The sequence below is a fragment of the Myotis lucifugus genome, unplaced genomic scaffold (assembly GCF_000147115.1).
Source record: "Myotis lucifugus unplaced genomic scaffold, Myoluc2.0 scaffold_40, whole genome shotgun sequence".
NCBI lineage: Eukaryota > Metazoa > Chordata > Mammalia > Chiroptera > Vespertilionidae > Myotis > Myotis lucifugus.
The window spans coordinates 3,490,201-3,517,260 of NW_005871088.1; the positions used below are offsets into that span (position 1 = coordinate 3,490,201).

The 27,060-nt window shown below is 43.2% G+C and overlaps 1 protein-coding gene across 2 annotated transcripts in view; it reads right to left on the minus strand.

Moving 5' to 3' along the window:
- Positions 1 to 27,060, minus strand: part of MAMLD1 (mastermind like domain containing 1) — a 103,092-nt gene that overhangs the window by 20,186 nt on the left and 55,846 nt on the right. For both annotated transcript variants that reach the window (XM_014454941.2, XM_014454942.2), the window contains exon 3: positions 16,367 to 18,076. In XM_014454941.2, coding sequence (XP_014310427.2) covers positions 16,367 to 18,076 — 1,710 coding nt within the window. The remainder of the gene's footprint in view (positions 1 to 16,366; positions 18,077 to 27,060) is intronic.

Here is a 27,060-nt window from a genome sequence, read left to right on the forward strand (position 1 = left end):
TGGACCCCTAATGTACCAGGTTCACAGAGAGAAGAGGTGTGGGGCTATGAAAGAGTTGGCTGCAGTTGCCAGGGACACTGGGGTGCTCCATTAGTTTGCTTTTTCTGAGTGCTTGACTGTTTTGTTCTTTTGGAGCACTCAATTTATACATTGTAGAATATATCATATGGATTGTTCAATCATTCTTCACTGCAATAAAATACTGTGGCTGGAATCTGCTCACAGGTTGCCTTTGATAGCAGTCACACAACACGTATTTAATGAGTATCTATCATGATCCAGGCTCTGTGCTGTGATAACATTGTTGGACAAGGTGGATACTGTCCTTGTCCTTTTAGGGCTGGCACACTTATATAATGGAGACACACTTAAACAAGAATTTATAATACAGGTTGATAAGTGATATATAAGAACATTGTAGAGTGCTAAAGAAAAATAACAGGAGAACCCAACCGAGACTGGGGAGGGTGGATGGTTAGAAGTTGCTTGTGGGAACTAAGCTTCAGGCTGTGACCTAAAGGATGAATAGATGTTGTCTAGGTGAGGGATGGTGGGCACAAAATTGCCTAAGTTTCCAAATCACTGTGATATACATCACAGTTTCACCCAGTGCCACTCCTATTCTAAGACCTGATGGATATGCAGATTGTATAGAGATTGTTTGCAAAATGAAGCCTAAGTATCTGGGTTCTCTCTGGAAAAAGGCTGATTTCTGGAGTCATGTAGAGTCATCCCAAAGAGTGCCATGCTATAGTGGATGGGGGCTGGGAGGATGAATGAATAATCTTCACATTTCTGTTCCTAACCTATTAAATTCAAGAAAGTTTTTCTTGAAGCTCTATGACATCTTTCACTTTCAGCTTTGCTTGTTGAAAATTAAATTACAAACCAAAGCAGGAGCTCCAAAATGTTTTTAGTTACTCACATGCTAAAGTTGGATGTCTCCTATTTATAAAAGAATCTGATGTAAATAGAGAAGAAAGTGCTGAGAAAAGTCCAAGTCCTAAATGTCAGAATGAGAAGGGCCCATAGGAGTCATCTACACCAGAGGTTCTCAAAGTGGGGGTCCTTGGAGCAGCAGCACTAGCTGGAAATCTGTTAGAAATGTGAACTTCTGGGCCCCACCCAGACTTACTGAATCAGAAACTCTGGGGGTGGAACCCAGTAATCTTCACTTTAACAAGTCCTCCAGGGCATACTCAATCAAGAACTACTGATTTAATCCAAGTTTCTCATCATACAGAATAGGAGACTCAGTCTCAGAGAAGGAAGGAGCACTTGACTTGTGTCAATCAGGATATGATCTGAATGTTGGGCCAGTGACCACTGTGTGTTGCTTTCCAGCTTCCTCTTTCCAAAAGGGAATTGTTCTTCCCTGTACTCCTGCTCTTTCTCTGCTGAGGTGAGCACAGTGGGCAGGCGTCCCTGGAATACGAGGAGTAATGTAGTGACCAAACTGAGAGGATTGCATGTTACCCAGAATTTCTAGATTGGAGCTGAACTACTTTGGGGAGGGAGTATATAGGTATCTGTGAGTCGAACATTTGGGGAGGCATATGCATTAGGAGGAGGGAGAATATTGATGTTGATGGCCAAAGAGGTTCATTGTAGCAAATATAGTTGGTTGCTTAGCCAACATCTAGTCTTCTTTCTCTTGGAACCTTCCCCAGTTTTCATTCAGGGAGCCTCACTTGCCCCATGCTTTGGGGAAACCTGGATCCACCTGGTTCTAAAGGTGAGGCACTTAGCTCAGCTCACATGCAGCAGCATAGTAGAGAAGTGATTAATTCAGGCTATTACACCAAAAGTTTCTAGGAATTTTTGAGAAAGAAGTTTCCTTACACTTGTGACAGAGCTTCTAGAAGCAACTATCTCTCCTGCTCTCCTGGCTAAGGGTAGGAAAAAGCTTGTAGCCCCAGGAATTGCTGGCAGCTATCCTCTGATCATTAGGGGGAGCCAGCCAAGAATGAAGCAGATGCTAGGGAAGGCTGAAGAGAGAGCTGGAAAGAAGCAGCATCTTTGGTCACACTGTTGAGCTGTTGATTCAAACTACCCCTGAAGTCTGCCCAACTGCTGAACTTCCACTGACAGGGCTCAGTAAGTTAATTTTATTATTTAAACCAGTGTGAATTGGTTTTTATGTTACTTGCAACTCAATGTATCTTAACTGATAAAAAAATTAGCCTGGTCCCTCAGACCACTGAGTTCACAAGGACTGCACTATACCTCCAGCCTCACATTGAAGAGCATCCTATTTCAGATGATGAAGCACAGGCCTGTTGAACCCTGCTCAGCTTTGAGTCATGTTTCTTTACCCACAAACCAGTTAATCTTTTTTAAAAAGAGGTAATAAATTCAGACAATGTTAAATGTTTTTTTTTTATCTTTAGAGATAGAGGAAGGGAGAGGGACAGATAGAAACATTGATGAGAGAGAGAAACATCATCGATCAGCTGTCTCCTGCACACCCCTTACTGAGCATCAAGCCCACAACCTGGGCATGTGCCCTGACTGGTAATCAAACCAGTGACCCCTTGGTTCACAGATTGATGCTCAGCCACTGAGCAACACTGGCCGGCCACAATTCATTTAAAGAGAAATTCAACAGACCTGACCTGTCTGTATGGCATGCTCCAGCAAATACATCTAGTGTGGATCAAATACCTCACTCTTAGACTCCTCATTCAGATTACAAGTGTGGTACTCAAGCTCTTAAATACTCTATTTTGCATTAGTTGAATGCAATACACATTTTAGAAGCAATAGCCTAGCTTAACAACATTAAGGATTTCTAGATCATATTCAATTCCAAGGCAAACTCGAATATGTACTTTGTGGGTTTCTGTGAAGAAAATAATTGATGATCCAAACTGGAATTCATCTATAGAAAATAGGCAGCACCAACTCCTAAAAGCAATTATTGGCACCAAGCCCCTGAATTTTTAAATCCCTTGAAAAGTCCAAGAACATACCAGAAACTCGAGATTTGATTTCAGAGGCAATAACTGTAAACAAAAAATTAAAAGCCTGTAAGAGGTGTTTCTGAGTAGCATGTTGATAGCTCTAAAAACAATCATGAGGGTTCATTCTTTTTCTCAATCCCTAGTCCAATATTATATCAAAAACTTCATCTATCAGGAGAGTTGGAAATAGACATGAATCAAGTGTAGGGTTACAGAGAAATACATTGCTTTCAGGAACCTCTTCTGGGAGGGGAAAGTTATAAGCTGTAGTTTGCCTGGACAATGAGCTCAGGCAGGGCAGATGGGGAATGTGGCTAACACTATTGCAAGTGAGATTTAGGGGTGGGGCAGAAACAAAATGGTACTAATGGGAAGGAGAGTGAACCTCTTGCTTTCCTCTGTGCAGGGTTAATACACCTTCAGCACTTTGGTCAGAGCCTTATCCACCCAGAGGGCCTCACTCCGATATCCTGTGCTTATTAGTAGTTCAGAGACAAGCAGCTGGAATTGGGGCAAAGAATTGGGCAGGGGAGGGAAGCCTCAGTTACAGTTGTCTTCAAATTTCTAAAGGGCTATGACGTCCTGTGGAACATATTGGACTAGATTGTTGATCAATATCAAGATTTTGTAGTTTGTCTAAAAAATGGGGCATGGAAAAGAATTCTAAACCCTAAACTGGATGTCAATCTAGTTCTGACAAGTCACAAGCAGATATCCTACTTGCAACAGAGACTTAGTGGAGTCCGTTAAGTTCCCAAAGCCATGTCATCATTCCAAAGGCTGACTAACAGTTTTTTATCTAGGGTCTTCTGTTACAATCTTGTCTTTTGCAGTATGGGGTAATGATGCATTGACAGAGCTCAGAACATCTGTCCTGCCCACCGACTGCTAAGGAAAGAGCCAGATAGAACAGATTTGTGTGATTCTAGATCTATATTAGTTCAGAGGGAATCAACATGGTCAAGGCCATTGCCAGAGGCTGCCCCTTTCCACCCCATTCTGCTCCTTTGATCTGTATCGATGTTGAACTATATCAGTTAATAGAACAATAAGGGAAGACAAGAGAACTTTCTAGGAGGTGGTGAGAAGGAATCGCCTTGTGATGTAACTATTCTACTAAAGAAAACACTTTCAAAGGAAAAGTTAAAAATCAAACAAGAGAGACTAACAATATAGTTGTCAAAATGATAAAAACAAACCAATAAAAACAATACCCCTGAAAGATCATTTCTACAAAGGATATAAAAATCTGTGCTCATGAACTAGTAAAATAAACTTCTTAATTTGAAAAAAATTAATCAATGGTGGCAGCTTATTCAAATATAACCGAATATCATTATAAGTCACATTTTAAGCCTGATAGGAGAAAACAAATGCTGAACAACCTTCAAAACATATTCACTTAATACTGTGTTAGTCAGAAGAAGAAAAAGGAGAAGGAGAAGAATAAGATCATGACCATGAACATGAACATGAACATGAACATGAACAAGAACATGAACATGAACATGAACATGAACAAGAACAAGAACAAGAAGAATAAGAAGGAGGAAAAGAAGAAAAATAACTGTGTGAAGACCATTCACTGCTCTTAGGACTGACTGAAATAGATTGATTTATGTTAGAAATATTGGTGCTGCCCCAGAGTGGCATAAATGAATCTTGACTGAGATAAAAGCAATGCAATGAGTAGCCTGAATATATAAGCCAGCTCTTTTATTTATTTATCTATTTAATTAATTAATTAATTAATTACTTTTCTTGCTTTTATTCTATCATGTGCTTTCTCACTGTGGTATATGAAATGGCAACCAGATGTCTTTTTTTTTTACTTCTAAAATGCATGAAATTACCATAACCACCATAATAAAACAACCGGTACATATTATCACTGGTGGGATACGACTGTGTATTTGTTGGAGGTTGAAGAAATCACATGTATTCAGATATCACACTTGTAGAACAGTAGGCAAAGGTTTCCCAAGTGCTATAGAAGGACAAGAGCCAAATTGGACCAGAAAAATGGGTCACGATGAGGAGGTGGGGGCTCTATGTGCTGATGCAGAGTCCTCCCTTTGGCCCAATATGGGAATATGAGTTCATCAGCCTCCAGGACTTGAAGGGAGTTCCTATCAATAATCACTCTAAACCACTCAAAATAGTCTCAAGAGCTTAATTTTTCAAAGGCTAACAGATGTAATTTATTATCAGTTCATTCTTTTCTGCATTCTTCCATTCATTCATTTATTCAAAAGGTCATTCATTCAGCTCACTTTTACAGAGCTAGATAAGACATCTTCCTGTAGCTGAGGAGTCTGCTATCAAGTGGGGTGCAAACAAAACACAAATAACTTTGATTAAAAAGTGGACATCACCAAGCCCTGAAGAGCAGAAACCAAAGGTCTTGGGAACTGAGGTGTGAGTAGGGACACAATGACCAGGTGTGTCAACTTTCCAAAAGATATTTGGGCATTGGTCAGAGGTTCTTGTTTTCTACTTTGAGTGACAGTGCCAAAGCCTTAGGAGTTGTTCAGATCCTTAACCTTTCCAGAACTCTACACCAGGTCCTAGCACCTACTCCAGAGGGACAGTTTGCATAGAAAGCAAGTCACAGACAATGAGTCCCTAACATTATTTTGTTGGCTCTTGTATTAATCAGCAAACCGTGAATCATCCTAGTGTTTCCAGACTTGCAGATGCACCAGAGAACGAATGAAGCAAGTGGGGTTTCTTATACCATTCAGAAACAGAGATAACGTCCTTTCCTGTGTACAGTCATTTCTTGGTTCCCCCACCCACATGTTGTCATTTCCCCAAAATGCACAGAAAAGGACAGAACTTGTGTTCAATTTACCAGGAAAGTTATTTGTAAGCTTATGCCCAGGGACCCTATCCCTAGCATTTAACATGTATATATTTCACTAAGACATCCAGAAAACCCAGCTGGCTCACACAAATGATGAGTATACTTGCAGTCAATACTGCTCCTCTCTCCAACAGAAAACAGGCAGCTCAGCTTGCTGCTGCCTTTATAACAGGCGCTAATGTTATTTGAAAATAAAACACTGCTTTTGATTAAGGAGGATTAGCAAATGTTTTAAAATGTCAGTTTTTCATTTTCATTCATTTATTGTTGTAAAATTTGCCATTTTGAACCATTTTAATTGTACAGCTCCATGATATTAAGTACAATCTCATTGTTGTGTAGCCATCACCATCCTACATCTCCAGAACTTTTTCATCATCCCAAACTGAAACTCTATCTATTAAACACTAACTCCCCACTCCCAGGCACCATGTTTCTGCTCTGTTCCTATGAATTTGACTACTCTAGGGATGTCCTAGAAGTAGAGTCACACAGTATTGTCCTTTTCATGCCTGGTTTATTTTACTGAAAATAATGTCTTCAAAGTTCATCCATGTTGCAGCATGTGTCAGAATTTCCTTCCTTTTTAAACCTGAATAATGTTCCATGATATGGACATACTGCATTTTGTTTATCCATTCATCCACTGATGGGAACTTGGGTTGTTTCCACCTTCAGGTTATTGTGAATAATGCTGCTATGAATATGGATGAACTTGTTCAAATTTGTTGGGTCATATGGTAGTTCTGTGTTTAAGTTTTTGAGGAACCACCATACTGTATTCCACAGTAGCTGCACCAGTTTACAATCCCACTAACAATGCACAGCATGATTTCCAATTTCTTCATATACTTGCCAATACTTATTTTCTCTCTCTCTCTCTCTCTCTCTCTCTCTCTCTCTCTCTCTGTGTGTGTGTGTGTTTATATAATAGCATCTTAACGGGTGTCAAATTTTTGTATTTTGAGGACATGAAATTAGAAAGCCATATTTAAGTGCTGTGTTCATATTCTTCAGAGCTCATCTTTGAAATCATTGCTTGATACAAGGAAAGGGTCAAGGCATTGACCCCACTTATGCCCATTAAGGGTGGTTAGGGTCTCCCAAATTCTAAAGCTTTGTCACATGGAAATAAACGATCATTACTCAAAATTTCAAATGAGGAATCTACCTTCATCTATTGTTCCACAGAGTTGGCTGGCTTTGACAAATGGTCTTCATGTGCCACCCAGACAAGGGCCTGCAAAAAGTCCGAGTTGCCACAACTATGCTCACATCCTCTGTTCATAAATGGAGAATGGCCAAACTTGGTAGCAGGCAACAGAGGGCAGGGGAAAGTCAGGTAGGACCTGTGCATTTAGTCTCAAATCCAGAACTCCCAAAAGCAAATCAAGAGTTGGAATAGTTTCTAATGGAGCAGGGTATACATCTTTCAGACCTTCATGGGTACATGACAATTTCCTCAAGTGCCCACTTGCCATTTTCCTGTGCAACTGGCTCTAATAACTGAATCAAGATCTGTAGACTCTGGGATTCCAAGCTGCACATTTTCTATTCTAACAAGAAATTTGGTTAACATGAGGAGAAGGACCAAAGTGTGGAAGAAATGGATCGATGCTGAACTTTTATTACACTCTCTATCATAAAAACTGCGATTGCATTGGTAGTCAGGAGACAGGGCCAGGTCTGCTAGGAGTATCCATGGGCTCTCAGCATGGCCATAGACATGGCCCTGGGGAGGGGGTTTGATTCCTTTGGATCTTTACATTACTTTTAGTTTTCAACAACCTCACTGCTTTTGATGAGAAGAACTAACATGATAAGCCCTCATCTAACAACAACAGAACACAATAAAACAGACAAATTAGCACTAGTCACTGTGCGCAAGTTATCAAGATCAAATAAAAATCCAAACTTTGCCAACTCCTTAGGTAAAAGCAGAAAGTTTTTCTTTGGGGGTGAGGGTGGGGTGTTTTAACTATAACCAGTGTTCTACCCTCTGCTGTCCCCTTCAAGCTCACAAGTAGCCAGATCAGAGCATACACGTTTGTTTTACACAGGAGGCCCAAGGGACAGAGGAAGCTAAAAGTACAAATGTACTAAGGAGAGGTTTCCATAAATCTGTGATATGGGCCATTAATGGATTTGAGAGAGGGAAGTTGGGGAGGGTGCAGGAAGGAGCGGAAGAATGCAGTCTGACCCTTTTCATACGCATCCCTTGCTCGCCTGGATGGGTCATGTCTCGGACCCACATGGGCGTTCTGATGCCATCCACTCTTGCACTCAGTGACAATGCTGGCTGTAGGCGTTAGGGCCACAGCTAAGTGGAACAAGTCCACTATGATATTCCATCCACCTTAGACTTTTTTTTATATTTTGCTAACTTTTCCCTTGTGTTCATAATCTGAAATGGGACTGTCTCTCCATGTGCTGTTCTACATCTTGGGCTTGTAAATATTCATGCAGAGTTACAGCTTAAAGGAGCACGACATAACGATTCATGTCTGCCCTCTTCTACTTTCTGAAAATGGAAATGAGATTCCTTTCCTTGCTTTACAGTGACAAATAAGCAGGATGTTTCAATGAATTTAGTATAAAACAATTTATACACTTTGTTTTTAAGATGTCTCATTTTGGGCACCTCAACTTCAGAAAAGTTAATTGTTTCTCTTCAGGTATGTTAAGACAAAATGAGCAAACAAAAAACTTGATAGCAGGGCTGCCTTTTCAGCTTCCATAAATCAATGACTAAGCAAATATAAAACTATATTGATTGACCTTGCATCTGTATTGGGGGGATTTTTCCATCCCAGTAAATTTTGGTGTTGACCTCACTGAGTGATGGGTACTCCAGGGCCAAAAAGTAATGTTGCTACATTGCAATGCGTTATCTCACTCATTCTTCAACTACTGACAGAAAAAAAGGTTGATTTTTAAAAGGTTAGCATTTGACCAGAGGCTCATTTCAAATTTCTGCTTTGTAAAAAAGGAACATAGCATTGAGGTGGAGGATCATTAATGGTTCTCAGAAAACAAAAAGAAACAACAACAATCTAATTCTTGGTAACATTAGTACCAAGTGCTAAGCCTGTATTTCCCAAATTCAACAGCCTATGGACTTTCATTTCCTGGTACTTCAGAGTGATTAAAACAAAACTTGTTCAACACTGAGATATTGGTTCCTAAATTTTCAAAATATATGTTACACTGTGTCTAATTATATTTCTTCCCAAGGCAGTTAAAAAAAAAGTTTCCCCAAACTAAATAGTTCTTTGAGGCCCAATTTAGAAATAAAGTAAAAACTAAGCTTATATGTACAATAGTGTTTAAGTACAAAATAAAGATGCTTATTCAGTAAAACATCAGCATATCTGGTAGAGAAGATGTGAGCAGGGCAAGATCCCAGTCAGACAGGATTCATGGGCTCTTTGAAACCTGACTTGTCTCTCTCCCCCGCCAACCCCTTCCTTCCTTAGTGCAGCACAGAGCTTTCCTCAGAGGTCTTTGCTTTTGTGTTTCAGCAGAATTAACCTTTGTAATGAAATCTGTGACACTCCTTGCCAGAATTAGTAAAAGATAAACGCAAAGAAATGTTTCTCATAACATGGGGAACAGTATTGCTCTCCCACAACCCTTATCCTCAAAACAAGAGAAGAACTAAGGGGAGCCAGAGAAGGGACTTGCAAGTCCAAGGTCACAGGCATGTCCTTGAAAATATGTGGTGCATCTGATTCTGGGGACAGGGATGGGGAAAGGATGGGGGGTGGGGGAGTCAAGTATTTTGGCAAGATAATGGTCATTTACTTTTAAATGTCAGTGAACAATTTCGAGAATAGAAGGCCCACTGGCTGCCATCACTCCTAACTCTCCAGTAGTAAATGGAACTGATGTAACTTTGACAAGATTAGGGGATTGTCTTGCTCCAAGTAACCTGGTTTTATCATTTTTTGCTTTCAGAGATCATTGCTCAAATGTAAAGATTTTAATTTGCAGTGCTAATTGAGACAGTAGTAATTAAAGGTTCTGCTCTACTGAGCAGGTGAATCCAGCCTTGGAAATCCAAATAAAAAGGAATCCTGATTTTCTGCAAAGGTTCTTTTTGGAGGCGCTCTGGGTGCCCTGCATGCTGTAGTATCTATCCAGGGCCCGGTTTAAGCAATGCTTCAACCACAACAACTACAACAAACTAATGTAGGCCAGAAACACCAATTCACCAATGCCAATGACCAAGCAGAATCAACATTCCTAGAGGTACTGATGCTGGGCAGCTGGCAAGGCTGGCCTGCGTTTTCCTTCTCATTCATTCTCTTTGCCTACCGGTATCAGTAGAGGGCCCTCTCTCTGGATCTAAAAACCAGGGGCAGCCCTCAGCCCACTGCAAGCTGTAGGGTTAGTACTAAGCTGGCTGCAGGTAGAATTAGGCTTCCATTTACCCTCCTCTCTGCCCACCTAAAATCATCCTGGGGTGTCTATTTGTTACTCAGTATCCATGCAGGATGGGCAGCTCTCATATGACTCCTGGAAGCTCTGCTCCTTTCTGGCATCACCAACTTGTGTCTGCCAATTGGTTTTCTCTCAAGCACTTGACAAATGTTGTCCCTGACACCCCCAGGAGGCACCTTTCTGCTTCTCCTCTCCAAGTCACCACCCATCCCTGGGAGCCAAAGAGGAACCTGGACATGGAGGCAGTCTAAACCCATTCCAGTGGGTGACTGGTGTTCTGAGTTTCAGGAACTTTCTTGATATAGTAGCAACTAACATTGATGAGTATTATTGCATGAGAGGCCCTATGCAAGCACTTTTACCTCATCTCATTTAATCCTCCCAGCAACCCCATTAGATAAGTGTACTACTAGTATAGGATGTCCCAAAATTCACGCAAGATTTGCAATTGAATTGAATTGCAAATCTTGCACGAATTTTGGGACACCCTATATCTCCATTTTATAGATGGGGAGACTGAAGCCCATAGGGTAAACAGCTTGCCAAATGACAATGAGGCAGAGCTGGAATTGGGACCCAAGTGATCCAAACCCTGGGCTCTCTTGAACCCAGCCTCAAACCAAGCCCCCAGGGCCTGTGCCCTGCCAAGGGCCAAAGACCAAAGCCTTGGTGTCCCCTGCCCTGTGCTAGCTCCCTTTGGCCCTGAGAGTGCTGCACTTTGGAGTGCTCAGTTCATCAAGGACAAGAATAGCCAGTGTGTGAGGGCAGCAAGAGCCCCACCTCAGACCGAGCTGCCCAGATGCCTATCAAAGGCCCCTTGAGGAGGGAAGATGGCAAGGTCTGTAGATTCACCCATCAACTCCACAATTGCTGGGTTTTCACAGATGCCTAAACTAAGGAGATGGGAGGCTTACGCTAAAGGTAGGAAATAAAGGAAACCTGGGAACGGCCAAATCCAGCCTTTTCTTGCCTCTCAAAATCTCTCCAAGAAATATCATGCACCTCTTTGGTCTGTTTCTCTGCAGCTGCCCCTTTCCTCCTGTGCTTTGTCCTGCCTCAAGGATCAGATTACAAGCCTTTTTTGTTCTTATTCCAACTGGCCACCCTCCCATCTCTACTCCCCATAATGCTACACTCCCAGCTTTGCAAACGTGCCCTGAAGGCACTCTGGGCACCCAACTCTCCCAGAGCACAAGTCCCATCTCCTTGATGGACCTGTTTCAGCCTTTTGAGGTTAATTTGCCAATGGTAAATTTAGCTGATGGTAAAATTGAAGTCCTAACACTGCTTGTTCGACATTTCCAATACCTTAAGGTATCTCTAATAGTCTTCACGGTAAAGGGGCATTAAATTAAAATTCATTTTAAATTAAAAAAAGAAAGTATTACAATAAAAAAATAAATTTAAAAAAATGCAAAAAAAAATAAATTAAAATTCATTTTGCTTCACTTTGGTTAAAAACAGAGAGATGTCATTGAGCCTCAGAAGCAGGGTGGGGAATACAGTGAGGAGATCTGAGGTTATTAAAATCCAATACACCAGAGCTGGGTGTCACAACTCTGAAAGGTGTCCCTCCCTTAGTAATGCCAGGTCCACATTCTGTATCTGTAATTTTATGTCCAAAAAGCTCTGAAAACTTACTTTATTTTCGTAATTTTGGTGACAAAGTTTGACCTGGAGTTAGTTAAATATTCATATTTATTTGCAAAAGTAATAAAAGGCTGCCCAGATTCCATTGGAGGGTTGTGTGATTTTTGGTATATGCACTGTGCTACCTTTTTAAAGTCCCAGATGTCCTGAATTTGGATATGCATCTGAACCCATGGGTCTCAGACCCAAGACCAGGAGCTTGCAGCAGTCCTGACTGAGCATGTGTTGTGCACAGGGCAAGGGTCTACGCAAGTTCAATTTAGTGTCTCCTTTGTCATGTAATGCCCTAAGAGATGGGGATGATTCCTTTCCCCATGTGCAGCTGAGGCTCAAGGGGATAATAGACATTGCTACCGGCACACGGCCCAGTCAGTGTTAGTGCCTGGACTTGAACCCCAGTTCTGTCTGCCTCCAGTGCTCTTTCTTATACCACCACGTTGAACTGCTGCCCAGATGTCAGATGGCATTTGCCTTTCACCTTATCATTCACTTAAATGGTAAAGTGAAATTCCCTAAGATTGGAAATATTAGTCTGCAAATAAGAATGGGCTCCTCTACATAGCTGGATTTGGCACTTCTGTTTATTCATGAGCTGGTTTCTCATCTTACATTTAGAAACTACAACTTTAAAAAATCTAACACCTGGATCAAAATGAATGTCCAGTCCTCCCATAGTGATCACCATTGTCCATGGAAGATCAATGAGCTAGTCAATGCCATATAGTCAGCAAGGAGTGTCTGCTAGGGCTCAGTATGGCCGTCAGTAAAACTTGACAAGTTTGCCATGCTGGAAACAAGAAGCATGTCCTTCCCCACCACTAGGGCTGCTGTCTTGTCCTTGCATGGGTTACCTAGCTATTGCCTCAAACACTTTCCTTTTCCTTTCTTTTTTTCTCACCCCTGCAAGACTGGCCAAGGCTAAGTTCTTAGGCCTTAAAGTGAATGAGGAAAGACCACAAGAAGGAACAGCAGATCTGTTCATGTGCCCAACTTGGAGGCCTGCTCAGTGCATGTTGGCTAGAAGGATGCCAAAGACAGAACAGGGTGCTATGTAGAGGGGTAGAGTGAGAGTGTGAGAGAGCTCCAGAAAGAACAAAGAGGAAATCCCAGCCAGCTGAACAAAAATGGCTCATTCTCCTTTTCCACCTGGCCTGGAGTTGTCTAGGTGGTGCAGGGCCTAGAATAGGAAGAGCCCATAAAGCTAGTAGGCTCCACAGCTCCTGTCAATCTCCTGGTGGGCATGGAGTCTGGAGAGAGCACTCTGTGTGCTCTGTCATGAGATAGCACCAGTTTTGAGAGTCACATCTTAGCCACCAGAAAATAGATCTGGAAGCTCAGGGCTAGGAGTTTAGAGTCATAGTTATAGCAAAGCTTTGTTGGTAGGTACTTTGTGCCAGGCCTTGTTTGAAGTGTTTTAGATGTATTAACATATTTAATCCTCAAACAACCTATCATCATGCCCAGCCTCTGGAGGCAGTGCTCTGTGCATGGGGTTATGAGTGTGGGCTCTGTAGTGAGACTTCTTGCTCTGGTCCTGACTTGCTGTGTGACTGTGGGTAACTGGTGACTTCTTTGCGCCTAAATTTTCTCAGCTTTAAAGGGAGTGATAGCAGCCCCTTCCTCTTAGGATTAAAATTGGAAAAGGCAGGTGAAGTACTGTATTGCATGCTTAGCCTGTGGGCACTGGCTGGTGCTGGCTTGAGAAGGCAGCTTTTGGCAGCAAGAGCATTCCATTCAGGGAGTCCAGCCTTGTGCCTCCCCTGGTAGAGGCAGCCTGAGTCCTTCCTAACTTCAGGGAGCTTGGCTACTCGGTCTTTCTCCTGAACAATTTCTCCAACTCCACCTAGGTAATGGGTTGGGTGTGATTTTTATAACCCCAGTCATTAAGAATTCTCCCTCTGACCCAGCTCTGAGGCAACATAATCAGGCTACAATGTACCCCATTGAAGAAACATAAAAAACCAAAAGGCTCACAATGTTAGATGGTGACACATCTCCAGGCTGAGGATCTTGCCTGCCAGAGTAAGAGTTCTAGTGCTGATACTGGCGCTCCACTGAGCCAGCTGCAGAAATCCATGACAACATGATAACACATGGCCTATAACAAAATCAAACTGAAGTGCTCCTGAACTGTGGACAAAGGCCTGCAGCTCATCCTGGCCAACCCCACAGGAGCTCTGTTTGCTGTGTGCATCCACTAAAGAACTGATGCCCTGGGGTAGAGCACTCTGGTTATGCTTCATGAGACGTGGACAAAAAAGACATAGTCTCTATCCTTCAGGGGCTACCAGGGTCACACATATCCAAGGTGTTCAGGAAAGAGGGCAGCCTGACAGGTGTTTCACTTGGGCCAGATCCCTGGCTAAGCACATTATGGCTATCTCTTTCTTTATAGAAGGGGGCAGCGGAGTGGGAGACAGAAGTACCAAGGCAAGTCAGGGAAAAGCTTCCTGGAGAGGTGCCTGAACCTTAGGGATTGTAAGAGTGGGATAGGAAAGAAAAGGTGGTAAGGGAAGGCCAGGTAGAGGGAATAGCAGCAGTAAAGGCCAAGAATACAGTGTGTGCCAGGAGCTGCAAGCACTTCTGGGTTATGGAAATGAAGTGCCAATCAGGGCCCAATGGAGACTGCTAAGGAAGTAGATGGAGCCAGGTTATGGGCCTCTGGAAACTTCTGAACAAGTATGAAACATGATCAGGTCTCTGTTATAGCAATGTAATGCTTAGAGCAATGAATGGATTATTGGAGGAAATTAATGTAAGAGTCAACTGTATGAGTTCAGACAAAGAATCAAGAGGGCTTGGACATTGGCAGGGATAAGAGCAATGGGAAAGAGGGACCATGGCATAGTATTCTGGCAGATATCACTGATCCCTGCCTCCTGGTATTCACACCTTCATGTAATCCCCTTCTGGTATTCACACCTTCACACTTGCATCTAATGAACAGAATATAGCAAAAGTGATGGAATGTCACTTTCAAGACCAGGTTATAAAAACTGCAACTTCTGCCCTAGCTGGTTTGGCTTAGTGGATAGAGCGTTGGCCTGTGAACTGAAGGGTTCCAGATTCAATTCCTGTCAAGGGCACATGCCTGGATTATGGGCTCGATCCCTAGTAGGGGGTGTGCAGGAGGCAGCCAGTCAATGATTCTCTCTCATCATTGATGTTTCTATCTCTCTCTCCCTTTCCCTTCTTCTCTGAAATCAATAAAAAGATATTTAAAAAACAAAACAAAACAAACAAAAACCTGCAACTTCTGACTTCTTGTCATTCCCTATGCCTCTCTTGTTGGCATATTTCTATTTTGCTCACTCAGATGAAGCCATCTGCCATCTTGTGGGATGCTCTATGAAGAGGACCTCATGGCAAGGAATCATGGAAGGCCTCTGGTCAATGATTCATGAGGACTGAGGCTTCAGTCCAGCAACCTGCAAAGATCTGCTTCCTGCCAACAACCATGGGAGTGAGCTTGGATGTAGACCCTTCCCAGCTGAGCCTTGAGATGATTACAGTCCTTAGAAGAGACTTGAAGCCAAAAGACTCAGCTAAGCAATGCTAGGATTCCCACCCATAGAAAGCATGAGGTAATGTATGCATGTTATTTTAAATAGATGTTTTGAGGTAATTTGGTACATGGCAATAGATAACAATACAGGTAGGGATCAGAACAATGAAAATTGGGAACTATGATCAACACCACCCAGGCAGCATCAGCTGAATTTAGTAATTGATAAGACTGTAGAAGTTGAGGGAGAGAGAAGTCATGGTAATTTGGAGAAAAGCACAGACTCTGGAGGGTGACTGCCTGGGTTCAAGTTCCTGCTCTGCCCTTTTAACTGTGTGACTCTGGGCTAGTCAGTTCAACAATCTGAGCCTCTGTTTCTTTGTGTGTAAAATGGAGATGATAAAAGTAATAACTGCATTACATGTGTCTGTCCTTTCCATTTATGAACTCCTTCAGCATCCAGCACAGTGGTGAATAATAGCACACTGGAACTGCTCAGCAGAAGTCTGCTGTGGCATTTCTAGAAGGCTCAATGTTTAGCCTTATGCCAGCAAGGACAAGATTTAAAAGCTTCAGTGAAATTTTCTTGCATCCTACAAAGCCCCCACTGGTCCTGTGTGAGGGAACATGTTCCATCACCCAGTATAGGAGAAGGCAGTTCTGTACAATTGTGACTTGTGACTCCTCGATCCTTCCCCTGGCAGCACCTGTGGGTGCAGCTTTCCCCTTGCACAGGAACTGAAACCATAACCTTGGCCTAATTAATTCTGTGCTTCAACCAGCCAGAGTTAACTGGCTTCAACAGACTTTTCCAGAGTCAAGCCTAGTCTCAGAGAGGACTAGAGCTTGGAATTGCCTCCAAAGCCAGGTATCAATAGTACAAGACATGGTTCTTACTTCCAAAACCAAGGAAACCAACCAGATATAAGACTGTCTTACCTGTCTTGGCAGAGGAGGCATGGATTCTGAAGCTGCTGATCTCTGAAAGCGCTGGGGCTGCTGCATCATCTGCTGCAGAAGGAACGAAGAACGGTCAGGCTGCTGCTGCTGCAGCTGCAAAGTGGCCGTGGCGGTGGAGGAGGCAGTGGCAGAAGAGGCCTGTGTCAGCATAGGCTGCTGCAGATAGTGGAGTAGAGAAGGCTGCCTAGAGGTGGCAGGCATGGAGGGCATCTTCTGGGGGCCCGGCTCAGAAACGAAATGTGACAGGGGCTTGGTGTTGCCAAAAGTAAATGGCTCCGGGACTCCTGGTCTGGAGCTGGCCAGCCCCTGCTGCATGATCATGCTCAGGGTCTTGGGTGAGTTGGTGGCCATGGGCTTGAAGATGGCATTTGTTTGCTGGTGCTGTTGCTGCTGGCTTAGTGGATTACTGCTGGGAGTGAGGCTCCGGATCAGCGAGCACTGTGGAGTGAAGGACTGCTGTGGCAAGCCTGGGCTGGAAAGCTTCTCTGGGCGGTAGGGTGGGGAGGGCCCTGGGTTGCTGGTGGGCAGAACAGACATCATGTGGCCTTGAGGGCTTTTAATGGTAGAGGACACTAGGTTGGCAAGAATGGAGCTTTGTGGGCTGAATTGTGGCTGCTGATTGAGAGATGGGCTGGGGAGCTTCTCAGGAGCATAGGGCATAGTGGGCCCAAGGGCAGCATTGCTGCTGGATGCCATGCTTGAGAGTAAGGCATTGGGAGAGCCTTGGAGAGTGCTCCCTGGCAGGTTGCTGGATGACATGCAGGATACCATGAGGCTCTGTGGGCTGAAAGGTGGTGGCGGGTGTGGTGATGGCACTGGGCGGTAAGGTGGGGACAGGCCTGGAGAGGTCAGGCTAGACCAATTGGATGTGGGCCCTTGCTGCTTCGTAGCAGATCCCTGCTTGCTGGCCGCCAACACCTTCAGCTGGTGGGCATGATGCCACTGAGGCACCGGGAGTGGGGGCAAAGCCATGGGGAGCATCGCCTGGACCTGGCTCTTGGCCTGTGTTGTTGCAGAACTGGGTGTGACCATCTGTTTACTGGTGGAGGGAATAGCATAGCTGATCCCTGCAGAGGAGGGCGGGATTTGAAGTGATACACCAGTGACCTGGCTGCAACCAGAAGCAAACTCCTTACTGGAACCAAGGCTCTCCAAGTGTGACATCTGAGCCGAAGGCTTGTGAGTTGTGCCCAGGGTTACCTGGGAGTGATCTAAGACCGGTGGTTCTTCTGGCTTGCTCCCCAGTATCTTCTCAAGATCTAGCTCATTTGAAGAAGGATCTTGAATTTCTGTTAGCTCCTCTAGCAGATCTTGAAGTTCCTGGTCCTGTTCCACAGCCACAGTCATCATGCTGTTGGTTTTGTCATAGTAAGGAACAGTGGGCCCTTTGAGTCCCATTTCTGCATTCGGTGGTACCACAAATGGTGAATCCATTATGCTGCCATTCATGGAATTATTTTCGAGTAGTAATGAATGGCCCGCTGCTCCCATAGCTGAAGAGCTAGGGTTCATTGTCAATGGAGGAACCTGCAGCTCTGTACAGGGCGTGCTGGAATGGGCACCAGGGCCCATAGAAAGGGTGACATCTTCAAGGCAAAGCCTCTTGCTTTTATTAGGGTAACCCCCATCAGCCATGCCTGGATACTGGAAGTTGTCTCCTTCCTGTCTCCTCTTAATGGTTCCCTGTGGCTGAGAGAGAGGAGGGATGGGTAATTTTTATAAAGGCTTGGCACAATAAGTCGAATGAACAGCAAAACTTGCAAGATAAAACTTATCTCGGTTTCAAGACTTATAATTGTTAAAATTCTACAATACAGCCTATCTCTTTGGAACCATAATGCTTGTTTCTTTGTTGCCGTGTTTCATTTAAACTGTCTTGTTACATTTTAAACAAGGCATTATGCTATCAGTAATACTAAATACCACAGAAAGTCACTCAGAAAGTCAAGTGATATTCTTTGTCCACTTAAAGGAGAGCAGCAAAACTATGCAGAAGTCACTAAATAAACTGTGCTGTCAAAGGCAGGCATTTGAGAGCAAACTAGAAGTAGCCAAGATATTTTCAATTTGCACCTATCTACAGATACCCAGATTTTTTAAAAAGGAAAAGCATAACATAGACATTGAACTTTTAGGTTGCTTCCTTGTCTTGGTTAAATACATCAGGTTGCAGTGATAAAATGGAACATAACAGAACCTTTAAAGAAATGAAGGAGCTCTGAGTGTATTCTTTAGGGCAGCTGTCTAAGATACACTGTTTAGAGGAAAATACAAGTTGCAGAACAGTCACTGTAGCATGGTTCCATTTATTTTTACACACACACACACACACACACACACACACATGCACTAACACACATTGGTATGAGCATATAAAATAACTTGGGAAAACATATATGCAATCATTTGGAATAATGACCTCTTCGGGAGGACTGGCAATTCCCTTTCTATTCTCCATTTTGTATTGCTTGTTTGTTTTTAATGAGAATGACTTGTAGTGCAAAAATGTATAAAGCTATCTAAATAAGAAATTCCTCTCTGCAGATGCATCCTCAGGTTGTAGAGATATGAAACAACAGGCAAAGACCCCAATCTGGGATATGCACCTTGGGGGAGCTGCTTACCATTTATAAAAGCATGTCTTTGGTTAAAAAAAAGCAATTAGTAATGCAGTATTTCCTACTCTTTCAAGATTTATATAGTCACCTGTAGTTGTCATGTTAATGGCTATTGCCTGCAAGAAAAGGGGAAAGGGAGTGGATTGAAGGAATATGAGTGGGTAGAGAGGGGTTTGAAAATCACCTAAATACCAACAGTCTAACAGATACATTTCTCTTCAAGCATTTTTCATGTAAGAAACCCCCTTTTAACTTTGGCAATCTCACTGAGACATCCAGTACTGTCCCCTCGTATTTGGCTCACAGGGGAGTCAACAGCTGTGTGAGGCCACCTGCTAGTACAACAGTGATCATGACTCTCATGGCAGACTGAATATCATAAGCGATCCCCCAGGTCTGCATTTCTACACCTTGCTGCACATCAGAGACACCCAGATTCCCAGGCTTTCCCAACATAAATGAATTACTTCAATCTCATCTGGGGTGGGTTCCAGGCTTCTGAAATTTTTCAAAGCTCTCTGGCTGATTTTAAGTGGACAGTCAAATTGAGAACCACTGGCCCAGAGCACAGTAGAGCCAATGTGGCATAGAGCCCTTTGCCCCGAGGCAGAAACACCTAAGTCTTTGCCTTTGCACTTAATATCTCTGAGCCCCAGTTTCTTCATTTGTAAAATGAGCATAATTTTAGTTCATTCATGATGCTGCTCTGACTCTTATGTGGAATGGGACTGATTCTGGGGCACCTAGTAGATCTAGAAGGATCCTGGGAGTCCAACCCTGTCCTATTAAAGACAGGGACCCTGAGACCCAGGGAGGGGGCAGGACTTGCTCAGAGTTGCTTAATTGGAGGGAAGATGCAGGGCCACTCCATAACCATTCAGCTGCCTCCAGACCCATTGCCTTAATCCACCAAAGGAGCAGGACACTTACTACCTCGTCCTTACAGAAGAGGCTCCACCACTCTGACTGAGGGGACTTGCCTATTTCTTTGCCTTTTCTTTTGAAATGATCAGGCCACATGTTTTCCTGTCCATTCATTCAATCAACAGGGAGCATCCCACAAACAAGTCACTGGGTCCCAAACTGAAATTTGGTCTCCTTTACATTCTGCCATAAAAGGTCAAAGAAGTCCAATATATTGAATAGAAATATATGAAATGGATCAATGAGGAATGACAGTGTGGGTTTTAGATAAGATCCCCTGTAGAGAGTCTCAGATGGCAGTGGTTGGTCCCAATGTGCTGTTTGTAATATCTTAGACTGCAAGACAGATTTAATGACAGTGAAGGCTATGTAGAGTCAGGCAGGGGAGGGATGGGGTTGGGGATGGGAAGGAAGAGAGGGCAGGGGCTATGAGTAGCAGTGTCCTGGAATCCCTGGCAGATTCTGTGTGCTCCTGGAGCTTTCATTTAATGGTAGGTATTCCATTAACCTGTTGGGACTAAGGTTGAAGGAGGTGGAGAAAGCAGGAAGTGACCCCTGGGATGCTAAACGTAATATTAGGAACCATTTGCAAAGGACAGGGGTCTCCAAATTTCAGGCACCCATCAGTGCATCCAAGCTAATGTTCCTCCCTCAATTCCAATTCCAACCAGCTCCTCAATGACAAAGTAGACCTCAGGATGCCCCTGGGAGATGTTAATGGCAGTTCCAATGCTGGTGGATCCAATTGCTGCAGCAGGTGCCACTCTTGCTGTGCCAAGTCTGCAGCTGGACAGCTGCTCACCTCATTGAATACTTTGGGAGCATGCCTAATCAGAGGACAGGCTGGCCTTGTCCTCTGGGTGCACAGAGTTGCTAGTCGAGGCTGCAGTTTCAGCAGAGGGGCAGATGGGAGCCTCTTCTGAACTCTCCTTTTTCAGTATATGCACTGCCCAAGAGAGCACTGAGTTCTCCTTTTTCAATGGACTTAAACGAGACTCGACTTTGTTAGAAGCTATGCAGCTTTGCATTTGGAATTTTATAGTGAGAGTTTTCAAGAGTTGGCCTACAGCACCCTGGCTGACTGGCAAGAACTCTAGCCAAGCTTAAACAAGGCTCAGGAAGGTGGCTGCATTTACATGGAACCACCCAACCTTGCTCTAAATGCATCTGCTTTCACCAGGCATTGGTGAAGCATGGAAATCTATTATCCAGTTAATTTTCCCCATAGATACAGGCTTGCCTTAGTGCCTCCTCTTACACAGTTCCATGATTTGTTACTCATCTCAGTTGCAAGAAGATGGCTGGGCTGTCTCCCATGCTTAGTGCACATCTTCACTGAGTCACCTGGACCAGTGGGTAATGAGCTGAGGTCTGCTGGGTGTTGATTGATTCCTGTGACCAACATTTTAGATCAAATGCAGCAGATAGCTTGCTACTCCTGAATGGCTTCCCCTATCAACTTTGCATTGGGGATGGAAGGTCCCAACCAAGCTTTCAGACCCTTCTAAACAAAACTTCTAGCTTCATGCATGTGCCATTTCCAGGCTCTGTGGACTCCATGACAGCAAGCTATTGGTCCAAGCTACCAGCCAACCCCTACTTCTTTCAGGCCATGTATTGCGCATGATCCTGCCCACTCACTATGAAATTTCTAATTTCTCTTTTTACAAGAAAAGTTAATCAGCAGACACTGGCAGGATTTCTAGAGAGCATATTTCAACCTCCTCTTTTTTCACAAAACAGAATGGAATGCGATTTGCTTGTGGTCATACAACTAGTTAAGATATAATGACAACAGTAAACTTCAGGTTCCCAACTCCCAGCCTGAGACCTCACAGGTCCTGCCTTTGTTGTGTGTGAGGGAGGACACCAGGAGGGGAGGGATGGTTCTCTGGTATTTTTAAGAAAGGAATGACTTTATCTCTATCCACAGAAGCCTAAAGACTCCTATTTCATAATCAGGCAGACAAAGCCACCAATGTGATCCCCACAACTTTATAAACACTCATTAAAATGCATTTGAAAGCATGTGATGACTTCCCCACCCCCTAAATAATGAGAAAACAAAGGCAACCCTTCTGATAGGGACCAAGTTCAGCTCTGAAGTGAATATTATTTCTGGTTCTCTGTGAACAATGACATAATGGCAAGTCTTCCCTTTTCTACACTTTTAGTTCAGAATGCCACAAAGGGCAAATATTTCTTGGAAAAGGTCTAGATTATAAAAGTAAAATCCAAACTCATCAAATGGGCATATGGAGATAAAGAATATAATATACATAAATATATTACTCTTCACAAAGAAGTTGGGCAGGCTGTTATAATCACTTAATTTTGGATACTCTAGTTGGAGGTTTAACATGGACACCAATGAAAGGCCCACAAAAATATGCACAGGTCCTACTAGGTAAGAATGTAGGAGGTGGAAGATATCCAGGACAGATTAATTCAGTGAGCCTCATTATCCCTCCAGAATGCACTGAGCATGTAGGTCCTGAGCAAAATAGTCAAAAAAGGGGAAATAGTTTATTACTGTCCCCTTTCTCCTTCTCAAGTGCCTCTTCTAGTTCAGTTCAGGCCAATCTGCTTGCTGGTTTTTCATCTCTCTCTCACAAGTGCATCCATTCTCTATCAACACCCCTATGAATTTCCTAGAAAATGATGTTCACCAACTAGATTGGATTTCAAGCACTCTGAGACAAAAGTGGTCCCCAGTATACTTGCTCAGAAGAAAGAAAGAAAAATATCATGGGGCATGGTGCAGTTAGTCCCAGAAGAGATAAGACAATGCTGCATCAATATTAGGTTTGCAGAAAGAGAGAGAGAACAGCGGAGAGAGAAAGAATATGCCCAGATATATACATGGGATCAAATTAGTATCTGTGTACATAGTATAAATGACTATATGTGGGCATATGTCATTTCCATGTTTGAATGTCCCCACAAACTAAAACCGACATTTCTGTAGAACAATCAGGATTTTCAGCATTCCCAGAATTGCAGGACATGAGGCTCTGGAGAATTCTAGGGTAGCTGGGAATGACAGGGAACCCTGAATGCTGATTGGCTTCAAGAGGAGTCAGTTTGTCTTAAGGATGAATCTCCACTACCAGATGGTTTGGAGCAAGATTCTTGGCCCATAGGAAGGAGATTTCTTGGTGCCTCTGGCTTGCCCTGAGTCCACAGACTGCATGCTCAGCACCCAATGCAGGAAGAGGCCAGGTGGGATGGAGGAAAAAGCCCTGGAGTAGACACCAGAAGACTTGCATTTAAGCCCTAGCTCTTCCATTTGCTGTGTGATTGTGGGCAAGTCACTCCCACTCTCTGAGCCTCAATTTATTCTTCTGTAAAGTATGTGCTCAGGCTGCCATGTGTGCCTCACGGCATTGTTGAGACATGCACATTGGGAGGAGTAATTGTTACTGATGTTATTATCCAAACCTTGGGTCCCCAAGCTGCCATATTGCCCTATAGTATGGACCTTGGCTTGCTCTTTGATCAATATGGACCCATCTACTAGGATGGCACATCATGTGGGGGTGGGGGAAGGTCAGTGGCCTAGTCTTGAAGGCACTGACCTGACAATCAGCAGTGCTGCCTTTAAAATTCCACCTCCTGCTGCTCACCACCATCCACTGCTCTTGGTTCCCCCACACAGTCTACAGCACTCATCCCAACCTGAGGACTTGTGACTTAGACAAGCTTCAAGCAGAGCTATCTGAGTGGTAGCCCCAACAAATGCACAAACAAGCTGGCCTGGGTGGGGGATTTTCTAGCACTGTGTTCCCTTTCTGTAATGTAAGCACACCAGTTGTAAGTATTGGCAACTCTAACAATGGCCCTAAATTATAGATGTATATGCATTTAATGAACTCATATGCATACTGTACCACCCCCTGAGAAGATTTAAAGTATCGGTCATTAAACAAGCCTTTCTTGAATGCTAACCTTCTGGTCCTGGACTATAAGAATGCCAGGCCCTTGGAGACAGGCTGGTCCCTCCCACTCATGTTAGGGCTGGTGAGGCCCAGAGCTAGGAAGACATGTATCCATGGGCCAGTGTTTCTGACACCCAGTTTGACCTCTGAGAGAAAAACCCTAAATTGGTCTCCAAACACATTCCCATGTAGCATCATTCAGGGGATAAAGATGGTTACTTGGGGGAGAAGAAAAAGAGTTTGTTTCAAATGGCTGAACGAACTTGGCAAGGCTGGCCTATAGATAAAGCAGGTGCTGTCTGGGGGCTGGAATAGAAGCTGAAGGTCAAAGCCAAGGACATACTTTCAGTCCAGAAAACTCTGTCTGTGCAGGACCCAGGTTAAAAAGTGTCATCTGCCGAACCGGTTTGGCTCAGTGGATAGAGCATCGGCCTGTGGACTGAAGGGTCCCAGGTTCGATTCCAGTCAAGGGCATGTACCTTGGTTGCGGGCACATACCTACTGGGGGGCGTGCAGGAGGTAGCTGATCGATCTCTCTCATCGATGTTTCTAACTCTCTATCCCTCTCCCTTCTTCTCTGTAAAAAATCAATAAAATATATTTTTAAAAAAAGTGTCATCTGTGTTTCACCCAAATTAAGCTGATGAGGCCAAAATCATGTAGGGAAGGGAAAATGTGGAGGCAGAGCTGAGGTTGGAGGCAGCCAGGGCCACTGGGCAGACCTGGATTTCTATATATAAAGAGGGCAGAAGGGATTGTTTGAGTTGTGTGGGAACTACATACCATATGGAATAGCACTGGCTTTCCATCCACAAAATCTTTAAGACTTCTGCCTGTGACTGGGTGAACACAGCAGCAATATCTCTCTTTATAGCAAGGCCCCATAGGATTGCAATGGTAGGATCAGGACCAAGATGACAGTCCTGACTTTCTAGGAGGCACTGCTCCCCATCTCTAGGGCATCAACTTGAGTAGTTTAAATGTGGCAAAGAGAAAAACAGTTGCTGATTGCATAGTACTTTCGTCCCTGTACCCAGGTGCAGATTTATGCTTTGTGGGAACTGAAGTTTATATAATTTTGGGGGGCCTCTTTTTGAAAGAAAATATAAGGTTAAATGAACAAAATTAGATACCAGGCTTGAAGGATAAGACTCGAAGCTTAGGCACAAGTGACTGCATTTGTGTGTGCCCCAACAATGAGCTAAATAAAATGGCAAAAGGCATTTCACTTTCATGACAGCTGTGCAGGTGGTAAAAGAATCCAAAGACACATAATTAGTCCAGTGCATTCAGATGGTCATACTTACAGAATAAGTCCATTTTAGCCCCCGAGCACCAAATTCTGGCTCTGAAATCTGACAGTCCACAGATGAACCCACTCCAGTTACTAGATTTTTGAGCCAGGCTGTTTGAGCTCTAGAATGCCATAGAAGCAGAGGCTTGGAAAGAATATGTCATAGGCCTAACTGGTTTGGCTCAATGGATAAAGTGTCGGCCTGCAGACTGAAGGGTCCCAGGTTCGATTCTGGTCAAGGGCATGTACCTTGGTTGTGGGCACATACCCAGTTAGAGGTATGCAGGAGGCAGCTGATCGATGTTTCTCTCTCATTGATGTTTCTAACTCTCTATCCCTCTACCTTCCTCTCTGTAAAAAAAAATCAATAAAATATATATATTTTAAAAAAAGAATATGTCATAAAAAGCATCGGATCAGTCCAGAGAGGACCTCTCCATGGTCTAGGTCCTCTTTTTTTCTCCATAAGTGAGGTATGATTGACAAAATAAAAATTGTATATATTTAGGTTGTACAATGTTATTTTTTCTGAAAGTGTACAATGTGATGATTTAACATATGCATACATTGTGAAATGTTTTAGGTCCTCTTTTGTAAATTGAGGTAGAATTCACAGAGCATAAAATTAAACTTTTTTAAAGTGTACAATTCAGTGGCATTTAATACATTCAAAATGCTGTGCAACCTAAATGAGGAGAGTGAGGCCTGCCTCACAAATTTGTTATAAAGATCACATGAGCTTATACATGTAAAGTGAGCACAATGCCTGGCATGGCTTACATACCAAATAAATATTCTCTATCTTCCCACTCTTGAAAATGCAAACACATTCTTGGTGATCCTAAAATAGCCTTTAACATGGTTTATTCAGCAGCATTTGCCATTCAAAGCAGATCTGCCTTTACTCATTGGCTGCACTCCTGAATAGCTGTGTGCAAGGCTAACTTTTGTAAACCAAATCATAATAAAATGCAACAAGAATTTGCCACTGAAAGGAAATCTTCAGTAAATTATTTTACAAAGTAAAAGATCTCTTAGCCAAACTTATCTTTTTTGAATGTGTGCACTTAGTGATATTGTCATTTCTTGTAATGAATCCTAATTTAATTTTGGCCACACACATGTGCTGATGTTCCACATCCCCAAAGCACACAGCAACAGTAGTAGGTTACATATTGAAAATAATGACTGTCTAAAAATATTTCTTTCTTTCTGCGATTGCATCATGGAATGAGTCACATAACCTGAAAAATACCCTCTGTGTGTGTGTGTGTGTGTGTGTGTGTGTGTGTGTGGTGCTGGTATAGATAATGGTGATAGTAATGGAGGAGAGGGTAGGTGTGGTAATGATGGAGATAGGTGGTGGAGATTGTGGTGGAAGAGGTGCTGATGATGAGGGAGTGTTCCTACAGGATATGTCTTTCATTACTTCTGTAAGAAGCTCCAGTGACTGGGTCAGAGGAAGAAGACTCACTTTAAATGTGTTATTAACAGAAACCTCAAAACTGTCTCCTTGCAGTTAATCATAATTATCTTTTTCTTACCTGGAAAATTAAAGCTGAATTACTTGTAGAAACATGGGAGATTTTTATTTGTTAAAATGTTGCCAATAAAGTAATTTTATGTCAGACTTAACTACAGGAAAGGGCAAGGCATTTCTAAGTTCCTTAGCTGTCATGTGGCTTAAAAAAAAGATGGGCAGCAGTTAGCTACTGTACACTTAGCTCTTTGAAGCCATATATTCGGAAAGCAGATGTTGGGTGTTGGTGTTTGGAGGCTGGCTTCCTGGAGGTATTTTATATCGGCCAAAGTTCATTGTTCTAAACTCCAAAGGCTTGACTTGAAAAAGGAAAGAGGCGAGAAATGTTCAGATTCTCTGACAGTGTCACACAGGCACAG